Source organism: Crocuta crocuta, unplaced genomic scaffold, assembly GCF_008692635.1.
Source record: "Crocuta crocuta isolate KB4526 unplaced genomic scaffold, BGI_CrCroc_1.0 scaffold114, whole genome shotgun sequence".
Lineage (NCBI taxonomy): Eukaryota > Metazoa > Chordata > Mammalia > Carnivora > Hyaenidae > Crocuta > Crocuta crocuta.
The window spans coordinates 131,313-148,107 of NW_027530000.1; the positions used below are offsets into that span (position 1 = coordinate 131,313).

Below are 16,795 nucleotides of genomic sequence, written 5' to 3' on the forward strand. Positions count from 1 at the left end.
GGCCCCCGCACCTGTCTCTCCAAAGCGCTGATGTCTCAGCTGGGCCATACTGGGGAAGACCAGCACGCAGCGAAGCTGCAGTCGTTGGCGAGAAACAAAGGATTATATAGAGCTGACGGAAGTGACTCCCACAAACCGTAGGCAGATGGGGGTCTGGCTGTCGGACCATTGAAGCGTTGAACAGAAGTGACAGTGGGCAGGGACAGGGCCTTAGGGCCTGTCTCGGGTCAGCGTCCAGGTGTCTGGGAAGTGAGCAGGTGCTTTGCTGGGGCCCTGGGTGTCTGTGCTGAAGTTGACAAAATGCTTGGATGTTTCTGCAAAATGCCCTGCTTTCTGACCGTGCTGGGAAAGGGGGCATGAAATGAGAATGTTGGCCTTCACTGCCCATGTTCTCTTTTTAACTTGAAAAAGTCAACACGTGATTTTTTTCTTGGTTGCTTCTAAGAATTAACTCATGGGGAGCCCAGGTGGCTCAGTCTGTTAAGCATCTGACTCTTGATTTCAGCTCAGGTCATGATCCCAGGATTGTGGGATGGAACCTGCTTGGGATTCTCTCCCTTTCTCTGCCTCCCCCTGCCCCCACCCCAATAAAATTTGTAAAAAAAAAAAAATTAGTTCCTAATTGGAGGGAAATGTTAGGGGGAACAAATGAGCCTGTTTTCATGATTTAAAGTCTTACTTTCCATAAAACCCCCATTTTTACCCATTGGCAATGATATTTTGGTCCCTGTTTTAAACCAATAGACTTTGATTAGCTTTTGTATTTGAGGTCACGCTCAGAGCTGCCCCGCGTGGCCCTGCACTGGGAGAGCCCCCAGCAGAGCGCCGCGCGGGTGCACCTGCTGCTCTCAGAGGCCCCCACACGGTGTGACGGAGCTCTTCTCCACAGTGCACTTGCTCCCGTGGCGGCCATCATCCCCCCGCCCCCCGACATCCAGCCCGTGATTGACAAGCTGGCGGAGTACGTGGCTCGGAACGGCCTCAAGTTCGAGACCAGCGTTCGTGCTAAGAATGACCGCAGGTGAGACGAGGAGCGGCGCCTGGTGGGTGGATGTGGGCGTCTGGCCCTCCCCTCAGCTTGTTGACCATCCAGCTGTGCTCTTCTTTCTTCACCGAGGTTGATCCTTGTGTGTTTATGTAAATATCTCTGATAACCATCTTGCTGAATTACTTACGGATGTCAGAGCCCCCCTAAAACGGAGCGGACATCCATGCTTTTCAAAAATCTGCCATTCAGGGCTCCCGGCGGAGCTCAGCTAGTTGAGCGTCCGACTCTTGATTTCAGCTCAGGTCATGATCTCCTGGTTCATGGGTTCGGGCCCTGCATGAGGCTCTGTGCTTGGCCTGGAAGCTGCTTAAGATTCTCTCTCTCCCCTTTTCTTTGCCTCTCTCCCGGTATCTCTCTCTCTCTCTCTCTCAAAAAAGAATCTGCCATTCAGCGGGGAGGGAAGGGTGAGGTAGGTGATGGGAACGAAGGACATGCTTGTCGAGATGAGCGCCGGGTGGTGCACAGAAGTGTTGTCACTGCACTGTACTCTGGAAATTGCTGTGACCCTGTATGCTAATTAAATGAAATGAAAATAAAAACTGAAAAACTATATGTGCCAGATAAAAAAACACAAGTTAAAAAAAAGGTATATATCTATAAACGAAAAACAAAGCAGCAGAAAACAAAAAAGAATCTGCCATTTAATCAAATAACGTTCTAGCCTTGGGGATAAACCACCCAGCGTGAGGTTGCGGTGACAGCGTGAGACCCCTGTGGCCGTGGGCGAGCAATTTAACCTACCTGTGCCCTGGTCTCCTGTGTCCAATACGGCTGTCGCTTCCGCACGTGGTCACTGTGGTTGACTGGCTCGGGTCCGTCCCTGGAGGGCATTCAGGACGGCGCGTGCTGGTGGCGGGCTGGCGGGAGGAGCCCCACGCACCACTCCCCGTGCGTCCGCGTCAGTGACTTGTCGACCTCTCTGCTCCTAGGTTCGAGTTCCTGCAGCCCTGGCACCAGTACAACGCCTATTATGAGTTCAAGAAGCAGTTCTTCCTCCAGAAGGAAGGGGGAGAGAGCGCACAGGTCCGTGGCCGCGGGGCAGGGTGCCTGGGTTATGGAACCCGCAGGGCTTTCATGCTTCCGCACAGGATGCAGGCGCGGGCTCACTGAGTCCCCGTCCCGTCCCAGACGGTCGTGCGCCACACACACCATCTCCCCCTTTTCCCGCCTCCCAGGGGGACACCTGTTTTTGGGGTCTGTAGTCATAGTTCCCCAAGGAGCAGCGTGTCTGCTCTCCAAGCATTTGATGTTCCGGGGGCTGTTATTTTTTGCTGCTTTCGGTGGTGGTCACGTACCGTGGTTGAGGAACGTGTACCTCCATGTAGAAACCATAGATGTGTGTGCTCACAGCTGGCGCTGGAGTTGCGGGTGCCCTCTGTTCTGTTCAGACCTGTTTTGGTAGAAGGCATAGGCCTTGCTTCCTGTCAGTGGGTTTCTTCAGACTTTTCACCTGTGATTGCTCAGACTGAAGAAACGTGGCTCCTCTGTAGGCTGTGGGCAGGACCCGGTATTCTGGAAGGCCTCTTGGGCATCTGTCTCCAGGGAAAAGGCTGTGAGCGCTGCCCCCAGATGGTGTCAGAGCTTTAAGACGCGCTCCATCCTTCCAGAGGGAAAGCCTCGTGCACCCTCTTTACAGTCTGCTGTACCAGAAATGGCAGGTCTGAGTTTCCAGGAATGTGTTCCTTAGTGCTATGTAGGCAGCGATGTGTCGTCCCATGGAGTCCGTCTGTCTGTCTGTGGCCCCTCCTGGGCAGTTCCTTACAGAGCAGCTTATGGTCATGTTTACTGTCCAGGCTGTGTCGGCACCAGAAGAGACTCCAGCAGAATCTGCCCCTGAAAAGCCGAGTGACGCTGGGGAGGACACTGTGTGTGAAGACTCAGCCGACGCAGGAGGAAGAGGCGGGTCCGGGGGGAGGAAGGAGGCGGCATCCAGTAAGACGGTCACAGACGGGAAGCTGGTGAAAGGTATGCTGCTGCTGGCCATGACCTTGCGGGGCTTCCTTCACAATCGAGAGAAAGGCGCCTCTGACTACAGGGCAGGGGAGTGGCCGCTGGTGCTGGGTGGTCATAGCAGCTTCCGTCTGCCCACAGTGCCCCCTCATTTGGGCCCGTGGGGGCATGAGCTCATGTGACGTGTCCCTTTGTTTGTAGGCATTCTGACAGCTTGTGAGAATGTTTAGCATATTTCAAATGATGTCTCGCATCTTCTTGGATTCCTGAAACCACACTCCTGTGCAAAGTGTTGTACTAGTGAAATTAGGCGTCTGTATTTGTTAAATTGCATGTCCTGGGGCCTCTACTGGGCAATACTGCATCGCAGCCCTTGGTTGCCTTTTATGTTCTTGGAGTTTTTCATCTGCCAGGGCAGATGGGTCTGGAAAGAAGCCAGTGTGATAAAAAAACAGGGGAGAGCTGGCACAGCACGGTAGCAAGGAAGTGAACGGTCAAGTGTATCAAGGTGCTTCGAGTCCCACTTGGTGGAGATGAAGGAGTCTGTGGGGAGGAGGGTGCACACTGGTGTCGACAGGGTGACCGTGGTCCCAGGACCAGGCTGCCATCCCAGGTAAAGGCCACGCAAGCAGGGCTTGGCGTGGGGAGTGAGGCCTGGGGAACAGCCCGGAAAACGGTCACGGAAGCTCGTGGGGCCCCCAGGTGCCCCATCAGAGGAGCAGCTGCATCCATTTGGGTAACTCTGAGTCCTCTGCCTGGGGGTGTGGGTGGCACTGATGGTCTGTCACAGCTGCAGGGGGAGGAGCGGGAGGGGGAGCGGGCTCATGGGGCGGGTGCAGGGTCGCGGAGGGTGGCAGGGACTGCGGGGAGGCCCATGCTTTGCGTCGAGGAGCCTGATGCCTCAGGGTGGTGATCTGGTCAGCAGACCGTGCCAGACGGGTGACTGAGTGACCGCAGGGAAACTCACCAGGCCAGAAAGGCACGCGAGTGGCTTTACCTGAGCGCGTGTGTGCAGTCACTCGCCCTTCCCAGCCACCGTCAGACGCGAGTTGAAATAACAAAGGGACATAATAAGTGGAGAGTAGGCTCTGTCGTTGCTGCAGAAGCAGGGGAGACGCTTCCTGTCCGTGTCGCAGAAGGACAAGGCAGGCTGCCCAGAACTCAGTCCACAGTTCAGGACTTGGTGGCAGTGACCCCTGGGTGGGGGGGCCACGGTCAGGCAGAGGGAGGCCTGCCCCTGAGCCGGGGCTGCCTCCACACCCCCACGATTGAGCGGCGCCGTGGCAGCTGGGATGGCACGGCCCACTGCGCCCAGTCCGTCGGCTCCGGTTGGGCACCGCACCTTCGGACAGCCCGACGGGCACCGGGAGGCGGGGTGGCCGGGCGCCTGGGCCTGGTGCAGCTGGTGCTCTGACCTGCGCGTGACCTGCCGAGGAGTAGCCTGCACTCGGCAACACAGTGAAAGCCTAGAAGTCAGACCCGAAGAGAAGACAGGTTGAAAACTGTTTTCAGATCTCCAGGTGAGAGGACGGAGGGGCAGCGAAGCACCCAGAGAAGACGGACAGGTGTCCCCTGGGTGGAGAACAGACACGTCGGCGCATCAGACCTGTCTGCACAGGAAATGCCAGATAATTAAGGCATGTCTGAAATTTTGGATAAACAGTATTCTGGGTGCTACTGGGCACGAAGACTTTCACAGACGAAGTAATTAGGGAAAGTGAGGGTGATGAGAATATTCTTGATTTTTTTTTTCTGAAGATTTTGATTTTAAGTAATCTCTACACCCAGTGCGGGGCTCGAACCCCAGCCCGAGATCAGGAGTCACACACTCCACCGACTGAGCTGGCTGGGTGCCCCAGTGAAAATATTTCTTGTCAAAAAACTACCAGTGCAGTGAAAACTTCAAACAGATGCTTACATAGCCACGTGTGCTTATGTTGGTAAAGAGAAACCGTAACAAGCCTTTAGCTCAACAGCCTAGAAGAAAACTGTAACGTGCGTCTAAGGGAAGCAGGAGAGGGGAACCCATAACAGTCGACGCGGGAACCGGTGAGGAGATGTGCCTGCAGCCTTTGCAGAAGAAACCGCATGCAGCACGTGAGAAAACAGTCACAGGCATTCGCAGCGCACGGACACTGCATGTAACTCTACGTTTGAACGAGTCTGGACATAACTGAAAAACTTCTCTGAAAAAGCATAAAATGCTAAAATTACCTCAAGAGGTGGCAGCACAACAGATGTGGGTCGCAAAGAACTTAGGAAACCTTCACTGTTCAGCAAACAGGCTGCTGGCCGGACAGAGTCGAGGGCAAGCTTGTTTCCCGCAAGAGACTGTGGCGGGGAGGGGGGCCCAGGCAGCTTGCTGGTGCCCTGTCGGTCTAACCCTGAGGAGCACGGACGCTCACACCTCGCCAGAGGTGGCGTGGTTGGCCGTGCGAGCAGACGAGACGCCAGCCTGGGTCTCCCTCTGTGGGTGCCGAAGGTGCATCAGCGTCCGCGAGCACGGCTGGTGAAGCTTCTTTATGAAGACGATAATGGACTGTGCTTGGGGGAAAAAATTAAGACTTCTGCATCACATCTGACAATGAGAATTCCAGATAAAGTATTTAAATGTAAGAGAAAAAACCCATAAAAATAGAAGAAAATAAAGGTAATTTTTTTTTTTANTAAAACATTAAAAAAAAAAAAGGAAAAGACTTTCTAAGAATTGAAGCCGTAAATCATAAGAGTAGTAGGTCTGATAGGGGCAGGACCTGAATAAAGTTAAAGTGTCAAAACCTTGACTGGAAACAGAAGACAGAGGGTTAAAATCCCAGACCGTAGAAAGAGCTCCTCCATCAATAAGAAAAGACACTCACTGCAGCAGAAAAACAGGACACAGAGGACAAGAAAAGATCGCTCACAAAAGAAAAATAGATTTTTAAAGTATATCTTCACTAGCAAGATGCCGTTTTCTAAAGTTAAAAAGTAATGCTCAGCAAGGAAGGGGCTGCAGGCGGCGGGGAGGGGCCGCTGGGCCTTTGGGACCCACCTTTGCATGTAGATCCCCCCCCCCAGCACGGCTGTGCTAGGTGCCCAGACCAGGCGCTCTTCACGGGGCTCACCAGCTTTTAGAAGTAAAACCTTGGCGATGGTTGTGGAAGACCGTGTAATAAGTTGGAGCGTCCAGACCAGGACACGGCCCTCCTGGTTGTAAAACCACCTGTGGACACGGAGACGTGGGAAGATGCTGCCTGGGAAGCAGAAGCAGGCTGAGAGCACGCTAGTGCGCCCCACTTTCGTGCGTGCACGTGCACACGTGTGCCTGGGGACCGTGCAGGTGGCTTTTTCCCACATCGGTGCTGCGGTCAGTCTTCTGTTCTGCTCACCTGTGGTTTCAGAGTTTTCCACCGAGAACATAATTACTCCTGAAGGCCGATGTCCATATGAGAGCCCGCTCCCATTGCCACGGAAGCCCAGGGCACGCACTGCCCGGGCACCTGCTGCTCCCAGCTGCTTCGGTGCCCGAGACAGCCCGCAGCCCAGTGAGCAGACCGTGGACACGCAGTGCAGACGTGCGGAGGTGTGGAGGAGGGAGGCCAGGCGGGCACCCACGGGCTGAGGCTGCAGGAGAGAGAGGGAAGCAGGTGGAAAGAGGCAGTGGAGGGGAGGCCAGCAGTGGTGGGCAGTGCAGATGGGGAGGGGCGCCTGAGCCAGGAGCGCGGGGGGGTGCCCCCGCTGCAGGGGGCCATGGGCGGCGGTGGAACCATCAGACGCTCACGTAACCCTTACCCTGAGGAATGGCTTCGGAGCCCTTGCTCTCTGGCTGAGCTAGCGTGGGACACTTACTTTACCCATCTCACCTCCGTTTTCTCATTTGTAAGCAGGGAGCCCAAAAGCACCTCTGGTGGCTTGTGGGTGCTGTGTGAGCTGCGGCCCGCGGGCCGCCCCACCACTCCATTCTTTTATTAAATCAGCTTAGGGTCTGGGCCGGGTCCTGGAGCCTTGGTGCTCCTTGGCCTTGTACTTCACAAGCATAAAAATCAAATGTCCGTAGTAGGCGTCGTGTTAGAACAGAAACTGTCCCGGGAGCGCTCGTTTTGAAATGTTATATTTGTTGATTGCTGACCTTTCTAATTTGGAGTAAGAGGTGGTTTGAGAATCATCATCGTGAAGTTCTTTTGAGGGCCACCTGGGAGACTTGGTTAAGCGTCTGACTCCTGATTTCTGCTCAGGTCATGATCTCGTGGTTCTTGAGTTCAGTCCCTGAGTCGGGCTCTGCGCTGACTGCGTGGAGCCTGCTTGGGATTCTCTCTGCCCCTCCCTATCTTGCATGCTTACTCACTCGCTCTCTCTCAATAAATAAATAAACCATAAAGGTATTTTGAGATGTAATTCTGTAGCCCCAAGTTAATGAGCAATTTTGATTAACATTTAAGTGAATTTTTTTTTTTTTTTAAGTTTTGTCAATTCNGGCTGGGCATGCCCTTGGCCTTCCACCCCTCCGCCCCCTCCCCAGAGTGCTTTGCAGGCTAGTCCCCGTGTCATGGTATTTCAGCAGTACATGATTTAGTGATTCTTCAAAACATGGGTCTGTTTGTAACAGAAGCGTGGTTCCGTGGTTAGTTCTGACTCCAGCAGACCGTGTTCGTGACCCCGTGTGCTGTTCTCAGGGCTTGTCCTGCAGCGGGCGCAGCGCACCGTCAGTCCAAAGCCGATTTTCCATTTGACTTACCAGCTATGCCTTTCCGAGCGTTTAGCATCTGGGTGTGCTCTGGCTCAGGGTGCATGTGAACAAAAGTGTTGGTGTGTTTCAGAGATCTGGCGGAGCTGCATCCTGCAAGGCCTGTGTGGCTCTGGAGCCGGGAAATGCAGACGGTGGGACCCTTGGGGGCCTGCTGGGCCGTCCCTCCCCACCCGCAGTCACCAGCTGATGCAGCCCTTCTAGAACCTGCCTTGTTTTCTTATGGAAAATCCAAGCACATGTAAAAACAGCGTGGTGTGTGGAGTGCACCTACCCACCCTGCCCCTGCTCGGAGCGAGCTATTTGTACTGCCCTTCGTTTCCCTTCCTCTCGTCATTTACTTGAATATCCTTCATAAGTAAAATTTCATGGTTTTTGAAAGTGAAGTATCTCAGTGCAACCAGTTGGGTGTAGTTAGAACCCGGCTTGTCGCAGTGGCTGCAGGAGACGGACCCCGTCCATGAGTGCATGTTGAGTGGGTGGGGGGCGGGGTAGACCCTCTCCTCTTGGGCCTTTGTATTTCTCTTACTCAAGTTCCCACATGTTCCAGGGGAGAGCGCCGAGCCACCTGGGTTTGGGAAGCAGGGGGTGAAGGCGTTAGGGCTGCAGAGTGGTGGGCTCAGGCCCAGAGCGGGCGCCGGCCAGCTGCGGGAGAGAGGCGTGGGCTCTGTAACTGCTGCTGCGTGGGGGGGCCGCCGTGTCCAGCTGGGGGGTTAGAAGCATCTTTTATAGTGGAGCCGCATCGTATGTCTGACTTGTGCAAACTCAGCCACGTGCTGAGCCCAAAAAAGAAGGAAAGCCCCAAAAGGAAGTGCCCCTTTGCCAGTGCAGTGGCCCTGCTGGCGTTCTGTGCTCATCCCCCACCGGGCGTGCATGGCGGGCCAGCCTCCCCGCGCCTGGCGTGCATTTAAACAGCCCCCTTTGATGATGCAGGCATTACCGCTGCCCCCAGAGCCCCCTGGGCGTGAGATGGGGCTGCCGTGGGGATGCCACCCAGCAGCTGGTGCTTGCGTGGATGGCGGGGCCGCGGGGGTTCTGCTCTGTGCCTCCAGGTACCTAAACATGCGTCACCGTGTTCCCTTTTCCCAATAGCTTCATTTGCTCCAATAAGCTTTGCGATCAAGGCCAAAGAAAATGACCTCCTTCCCCTGGAAAAAAACCGTGTTAAGCTAGATGATGACAGTGATGATGATGAAGAAGGCAAAGAAGGCCAAGAAAGTTCTAGTGGCGCCGCAAACACTACCCCAGCAGTCGCCCCGCCCTGTGCAGTTGTTGAGGAGAAGCGGCCTCAACTTACCCAGGAGGAGCTGGAGGCGAAGCAAGGTTTGTCAGCACATTTTACACCTTCTCGAAAGGCAGACAGTACATAACATGGGCCTCGCCTCCTAAGCCCGCAGTGCCGGGACTGAGCCCCCAGCCGGAGCATGGCAGGACCTGGGGGCGGGTGGTGCTCGGCGCACACAGAGAGATCTCAGAGCAGCGGGTACTGCCCTTCCTAAGCCTCAGACACAGTGCCCCCGGCAGCTCGTTCGGGNGGAGCCTTGGCGCTCTGAGTGCCACCTTGCGCCAAATGCTCAGCCTGTGTTCCCAGCTTGGGTAACACACCCAAGTGGAGATGCCCTCCTGGGAGGCTGTCTGCCCGCGGAGCTGGCAGACCCTTGGAGAGGACGCGGCCAGAGCTGGTTTCCAGGCTGGGGATCGTCTTCACAGGTCACGGCCTGGCCACCGGCGGCCCCCATACCACCCGCAGTGTGCGTGCGGGTGTCTCTCGGTCTCTTCCCCCTAAACCAACTCCGGTCGGCGCTACAGTAGTTTATTAAGTCCTGAGTTAGCAGTTTCTACCTGTCCTAACTGGTCCTTGGACATTGCTTTTCCTGCACGTGCGCAGATGACACAACATTTCAGGTCGCCCCTCAGCAGGCTCAGGCCAGCGCACTGCGCCCCGTTCCGCACATACTGCCACGCACAGGGCCGTGTGTCGGGGGGTGCTCTAATGCCGCCCTCCTTGCCGGGCATGAGCGCTGGGGACATGTGTTCATGAGAGCCGTTCGGAGGTTTCCGTGACTCCAGCCCTCCCTCTTATGGAAGCCCATCAGTCTTCCAACTTTGATTTTGAAGGTGACATACTTAAAATAGTAATAGTAAGCATTATGAGCTAATTATCTTAAAATTCAGCTTGCCTGATTTGTTTCCTTATCCTGAAATTTGAGTCTTACTAATCTTTTAGAATAACCTCATTGTATCTTGTGACCCTTTCACTGCTTGTGAAAGCGAAGACAGCGAGTTATTAATAGAGTGGCATTTGTTGTAAACATCGCTTTTTTGTTTGTTCCTTAAGCAAAGCAAAAGCTGGAGGACCGCCTGGCGGCTGCCGCCCGGGAGAAGCTGGCCCAGGCGTCCAAGGAATCGAAGGAGAAGCAGCTGCAAGCGGAACGTAAAAGGAAGGCAGCCTTGTTTTTACAAACCTTAAAAAATCCTCTGCCGGAAGCAGAAGTCGGAAAAGTCGAGGAAAATCCTTTCAACGTAGAGGTGAGTTAAGGTCCACATCAGCATTGCAGGTCAGAGCGGGTGAGTGTGGGGAAGACCCCCATGAGGGGACCTTGGGCCCTGGGCTTCCCTGGGGGGGACACGTCGACTTGGGGACAGACTGGCCCAGAGCAAGACTGTGACATCTCGCGTCCACGTCAACATTGGTACTAGAATTCGAAAGAAAACTAAGCTGCGGTTGCTTCCGTTAGCTGTGCCCGCCGTGCCCACCCCTTCCCGAGCGAGAGAGCAGTGGCGTCCTCCACATGCGCCCCTGCACGCGCCCCCTGTACATGCCCTCCGCTCCCACGAGCTCAGCACCTCCACACACCAGTGTCCCCAGAGCGTCTTTTGTAGTTGGCCTTCCCGGAACGTGGAAGCGGTCCCGCACTCTCCCCCTGTTGCGTTGACATTTATGAGAGTCTGGGGCCGTGACTCGAAACAGATTTTGGCCACACGTAGCTGCTTGGTTTGTTTGTTTTGCACGGCAGACAGCCTCCCTCCTCCTGTCGAAGGCCAAGCCTGCCGTCTCCCCTCAGGAGTCAGTCTGGAGCCCTCAGGGCTGGCAGGCGGCCTCAGACCCAGGAGCCTGGCTCGGCAGGATGGGCAGCCTCCTGCTGGCTGTCCTCCGAGCCGCCTCGAGCCTGCAGGGGTGTGGGGGGCGCCCAGGGGACTCCGGGACACAGCTACCTGTGCTCCTCTCCCTGTGCCCCCGAGGTGGGCCACCAGGTGTGGGCCCCAGTCTTGGACTTTGGGGAGCCCTGACGCTGCGGTGACAGCTGCAGGGGTGGCCCAGGATGGAGCAGCAGAGGTTGTGTGTGTGGCAGGGGCGTGGTCGCAGGGGCCCTGGTGTGCCTCGTTAGTTCTCCGCGTTGTCCCGTGTCGTTCGTGCGGCAGGTGAGAGGCTTAGGTAACAACCACCGCGTGTGTGGAATCAGCCGGTGCTGCACACGCATCCGTTTTCCAGCGACGCTGTGTTTGAATGCAGACTCTGTCACGGCCAGAATGCCTCATCGTCAACACGGTTTTTTACCCACCTGCCGTGTGGCCTTGCCGCAACCGGAGAATTCTCTCCCTATGAGCACGAGACAGGCTTCGCCTTCTGGTTTTCTCCTGTTTCTCCTTCTACATGGCCTCTCCCGGCTTCCTGGTTTTCCAGCGTGTATTTTAAATCTGTAATACATAGAAATGGGTGTTTGTGTTTCCTGGTTCATCAACTGGTGGATCTTCTTGCGCATCTAGTGGGAGAGATCGTAGCTCCTACACGATTTGAACAAGGGTGCGACGTAGTAGCAGACACCAGTAAGTGTCTAATTGCTTTGAAACAGAAATACTTTAATCACATTGGCAGTTGTCACAACCGGGATTCAACCGGAAGGTATCTCAGTCTAAAGCAGCTTCTGGGGACAGGTTGCTCTGCCCGCGTGCTCTGTTCCGCGTGCACCTCACCCACAGAGCAGCACGCCTACCCCCGCTGAACAGGAGTAAGATTGTCGTGCACGGAGGGTCCTGAGGTCTGGGGGTCGGCTCAGTGGGAGCGGGCAGCACCCCCGGTCTGTGTGAGCGGACGTGTGTGGGGCAGCGTAAAGACCAGGCAGGATTTTGACTGAGCCACTCAGGGGCCCCTCATTTTTAGCCCTTTTGAAACCCCCCCCCACCCCGTTCCATGATTCCGTGATACGAAACACACTCCCCTTGTGCGCAACTGTCACTGCCCTCCATGTCCAGGACTTTTTCATCTTCCCAAACAAAACTCTGTCCCATTAACCATGGGCCCCCTGGCGCCCAGGCCTCTGCTGTCCGTGTCTGTCAGCCGGACTGCTCGCAGGGCCCCGTGCGGGTGGGATCCTGCAGTGTTTGTTCTCCTGGGACCTCCTTACTCCACTTCACAGAATGTCCTTTTTCAAGGTGAGTAACACTCCATCGTGTGTGTCCGCTGCATTTCATCCTTTGTGGGTTCTCGCAGGAAACAGATCTACTTCTGTGTGTAGGTTCAGATGTCACAGTAACAGGAGCAGACCCTACACATCATGCTGGTTTTTCACTCCCTGCAGGGCTGCTTCTGTCCACGTCGGGGTCATGCTCCTTGAGTAGTCACTGGATGAGTGACTGTCCGGCCTCTCCCACACCAGCCCTTAACCTGACCCAGTCAGTGGTGGGCGTGCATGCTCGTCCCGGGGCCTCGCTACCGTGACCACAGTGCTGCTCTCAGCCTGGGTCCTGTCTTACACGCTCGCTTCAGTGTGCGTGTCCGTAGGGTGGACTCTGGACTCTGGAAATGCTTTTAAATATCTGCTTCCACACCCCCGGCAATACCGCTTACCACCAGCCTTTGATTCTTCTCCATCTGCTGGGCAGAAAGACGGCATCTGTGAGGTTACCGTGTGTGTTAACCTTGGGGGACTTTACAGGCTGAGTGGCGTCCTCGTCCCCTGTCCCCGGAGAGCCCCCAGAGCCTCCCCTCGTTCCCTCCTGGCTGTCTACCTCTCTTGCGTCACCAGTGTCCCAGACATTTCTCTCTTTGTCCACTGGAACCTGTACCACTTAGAACTACTGCAGTTTGAGGAACACAGCTGGACACGGCACACTCACCAGGTCAGGCACCTTGCCACCCCCCCACGGCCACCGGGGCCGCACCGCAGCTCATGCGTGCACTGGCCGAGCTGCCTGTCGGGTGGCGTGTTACGTGTTCGTGCTTACTGGCGTGGACGTTACGTTGTGAAGCAGTCTGTGAGATAGAAAAGTATACATAAGTAGTGCTTAAAAAACCCCTGTGAACACCTCACTCTTGGGGTGTGTGTTCTTAATCCAGAGTGAAGAGAAACCAGCGGTCTTTGATTCGAACCCCTGTTGCGTTATGTAGTCACTTGCACAGTAACAGCACGTTTCAGGACACCTTTTAGACACCAGCAGTCTGTTCAAGTTAATGATCCTGCCGGGTTTACAGGCCGAACAAGAGTCTGCAGGGAGGTAGGAAAAGAAGTCAACCGCGTGTGCTGAGCCGGTTTGCACGCGCTTAGGCACTTGGAAGATGGATTAGAAGCCTGTGTCTTATCCAAATGCCCACGTGGTCCCATTCGTCCCCCCGGACAGTCTGCAGGGCTCAGAGCAGCCAACACAGATGAGCACGTGGGTGATGCCTGGGCCTCCGGGAGGCAGAGGGGCACACGGCCTGCAGAGAGGGCGTTTGGGCAGGGCCTTGGGGAACCCTGGTAATGGTGGAGAGTTGACACATCGGGAGGACCCTCCAGGACCAAAGACACTCAAGTGGTGGCGGTGAGTGCCTCGCGCTGAGGCAGCTCTGACCGGCAGGGCCCCCCAGGGCAGTGCGGGAGCGGTGCAGGAGCCGGCACGGGCAGGGCGGTGGGGTGGCAGCCGTGTGCCAGGACCAGACTGGGAAGCGGAGGAGGCAGAGCCGCATTTCCACGGGAAGCCCGCGGTGGTCACGGTGTCAGAGGCAGGACACGATGGCAGGCACAGGCAGTGGCGCCCACCGCGGCGGGGACGCACAGAGTCCTCTGGGAGGGAGCACCGCACTCAGATCAGGGCAGCTGGATCGCTTCAGGAGAGAGGGCATGCGCAGCGAGAATGACAGGCGGAGGTTTGAATGTGCGGTTTTAAAGGATGCGTTTCTGAGTCTGACATGCCAGAGCGTATGTAGAATTGTCCCATTTTATGTTGACTGTAGTGTCATTTCACAAATGAGATTTTATTCAAAGATACATGTTCATCTGCTTTTGAGCAGTTCATTTTTCTGCAGCAGGACGGAACTGATTCGCTCTGTGCTGCTTCGTGGGTGGGTACTTCGCTGTGGGCGGGGACTGATTCGCGTCTTCTGGGGTTACTGAAGGGGGGGTGCGAGGGCAGTCTTGAAATTCTCTCGATTTCTCACACACACCGCTCAGATCGCCCTGTGCCCTGCTTCCCCCGTGGCAGCTTGTGCTCTGATAGCTTTGCTGGAGTGTTAACGTTCCACCCCAGGAGGCCGCCCCGCTCGGTGCCGCCCCGCGCGCACCCGTGGGCGCCCCTCCTCAGCCCCGCGCCTGCACCCGTGGGTGCCCCTCCCACAGCGCCGCACGTGCACCCCTGGGCGCCCCTCCTGCACTCTGCACGCTCACCTGTGGGCACCCTCCCGCAGGGCGGCTCAGCCCGGTGCCTTCTGCAAGCGGAACAGGGAGGTGGGGCCGCAGGTGAGTTCTGGTCTCGAGGTGTGTGAGCCAGGCAGTGGGAGCTTTCTGGTTCAGTCAGAAACCTCATTTATGTGCAGAGTCATTATTTTTGAGGACACACTGCCCAGTATGGTGTATGGTACCACTGGCCATCCATGGTCATTTAAATGTAACTTAGTAAAAATTAAATAAAATTCAAGACTCAGGTTCTTAATCATACTAGCCATGTTACAGGCATTGAGTAGTCACATGTGGCTGATGGCTGCCCGAAGGGAACACAGAGCGTTTCCGCCGCTGCAGCAGGGTGCAGACTACACAGCTGGCCGGGTGTCTTATCCTATGGCTGCCGTGCCAGCCACGCTTTGATTGCATGTGTCACAACCTGCCCCACTGCCCCCAGCTCGCACTCTTGAGTGCTGAGGGCAGCGACGCCCCGAGGACTCCTCTCCAGGCACGCCCCCCCTCCTCCCCGGGCTCCTCCTCCCGCTGCGCCGCCCGCATCCCGGGCCTCCTCGCTCCACACCCTGTGGAAGTTCCGGACGGCTCGACCTGGGTCGTGTGCTTCTCTTTCAACCTGGCGTGATCACCAAGGAGGTGGAACGTTCTGGTCTGTCTCCTGTTCAGACAGAGCTCCTCGGCATTCATGGATGCGGGGGGCACACAGGGCCACTGCCCACACAGTGTCTGCACAGGTAGGGGAGCGGGTGCCCGGCTGCGGAGGGGGCAGGCGTCCACCGCTCACCTTCTCCTGAAGGGGGGCGGCCTGCTCGCCGGGGTCCCTGACCTGTGCGGACACAGAGCCCGTGCCCTGGGACGTGCTGCTGGGCTGCAGCGACTGCACGGGTGGTGCTTGTTACTCTGTTTTTTCATTCTCAAGTCTAATTACTGGATTTCTAAGTATTCTGTTGTTGGTACTTGTAAGCTGAGGTCATCACAGTGAATCCTCTCCATTCAGTTGGGCAGAGGCCCCATACTCGCTGATTTCCACTTTCATAGTGAAGGATGATCATTTTATTAGAATAAGTAGATCTCATGAGTTGATTAAGAGGAATATTTTGAAAATGTTGGTTTGATGAACCTGTTGCATGAGAGGGAGCAGTGAGCTTGAAGCACAGTGGAGTGCGGCCGCCACAGGCAGAGAAACCCTAACGGTGCCCAGAGATGGGGGTCTCGGTCAGCGGTGAGCTGCCTCGAGCCCTCCCTGTGTGCCTCTGGTGCCGGTGCTGGGCAGCGCCACATGCTCCGCCCCCCTGGGGGCCCTGGAGAGTGCCCACTCGGCTGTCACACGGGCCCGCGGGCTGTCCCCGCCTTCAGTCTCACCCTTCGTGCAGCGTGTGTCCCTCATTTCTCAGGAGTTTGAAGACGCACCCCAAGGGCTTTCCCACGGCGCAGCCGCAGAGCTGCCTGCCCCTGGCACACCTGGGCCGTGCCCGCAGCAGGACGCGGGCCGGCGGCACCCCCGTCCAGCCTCCAGAGCCGCCGAGCGCCCTGCGCGGTGTCGCGTTCTGGGCCCAGAACCCTGCTCGGGGACGGGTCCTGACTGGTGCCGGAGCGGACGCAGGGCGCCCGACATTGAGGCTGGTTTCTTGTCGTGTTGAGATGGGCCCCCCCGAGCGGGCATCGCGGCGCCGTGGAAGACGGGGCGTGAGGACCAGAACGGGCACCAAGCAGGGCCTCGGCCTTTTCTCCCAGTGGCTCCCGGCTCCTGGGTGACTAGACGTGAAAGGAACCGCCTGGGACAGGGCGAGCTGTTCTCCAGCCTCTCGGGCTCCGCGCGCCGCCGGAGGACAGGTGCACGCGCCTCTCGTTGGATGAGGGCTGAGGCGCGAGCGCATCTCGTTGGAGGAGGGCCGAGGTGCGACCGTGTCTCATTGGATGAGGGCCGAGGCATGAGTGCCTCTCATTGGATGAAGGCCGAGGCGCGAGTGTATCTCGTTGGATGAGGGCCGAGGTGTGACCGCGTCTCACTGGATGAGGGCCGAGGCATGAGCGCCTCTCATTGGATGAAGGCCGAGGCGCGAGCGCCTCTCGTTGGATGAAGGCCGAGGTGCGACCGCGTCTCGTTGGAGGAGGGCCGAGGCGCGAGCGCCTCTCGTTGGATGAGGGCCGAGGTGCGACCGCGTCTCATTGGATGAGGGCCGAGGCATGAGCGCCTCTCATTGGATGGAGGCCGAGGCGCGAGCGTATCTCTTTAGATGAGGGCTGAGGCGCGAGCGCATCTCGTTGGAGGAGGGCCGAGCCCCAAGCGCATCTCGTCGGATGAGCGTCTTGCCTTTCCTTTCCAAGCCAAAGAAAGAAGAGGAGCCTTAGTAGGGGCGCCGCCCGTGTCGGCCGTGCCCCCGCCGAGCACAGGGACGCAGGGAGGAAGGGGCGGCCCCA

The 16,795-nt window shown here is 56.8% G+C and overlaps 1 protein-coding gene across 1 annotated transcript in view; it reads left to right on the plus strand.

Moving 5' to 3' along the window:
• SFSWAP (splicing factor SWAP) overlaps nt 1-16,795 on the plus strand; it is an 81,374-nt gene that overhangs the window by 38,994 nt on the left and 25,585 nt on the right. The window contains exons 9-13 of the mRNA XM_077763559.1: nt 890-1,021; nt 1,978-2,071; nt 2,842-3,013; nt 8,814-9,044; nt 10,060-10,250. Of these exons, the coding sequence (XP_077619685.1) occupies nt 890-1,021; nt 1,978-2,071; nt 2,842-3,013; nt 8,814-9,044; nt 10,060-10,250 (820 nt within the window). The remainder of the gene's footprint in view (nt 1-889; nt 1,022-1,977; nt 2,072-2,841; nt 3,014-8,813; nt 9,045-10,059; nt 10,251-16,795) is intronic.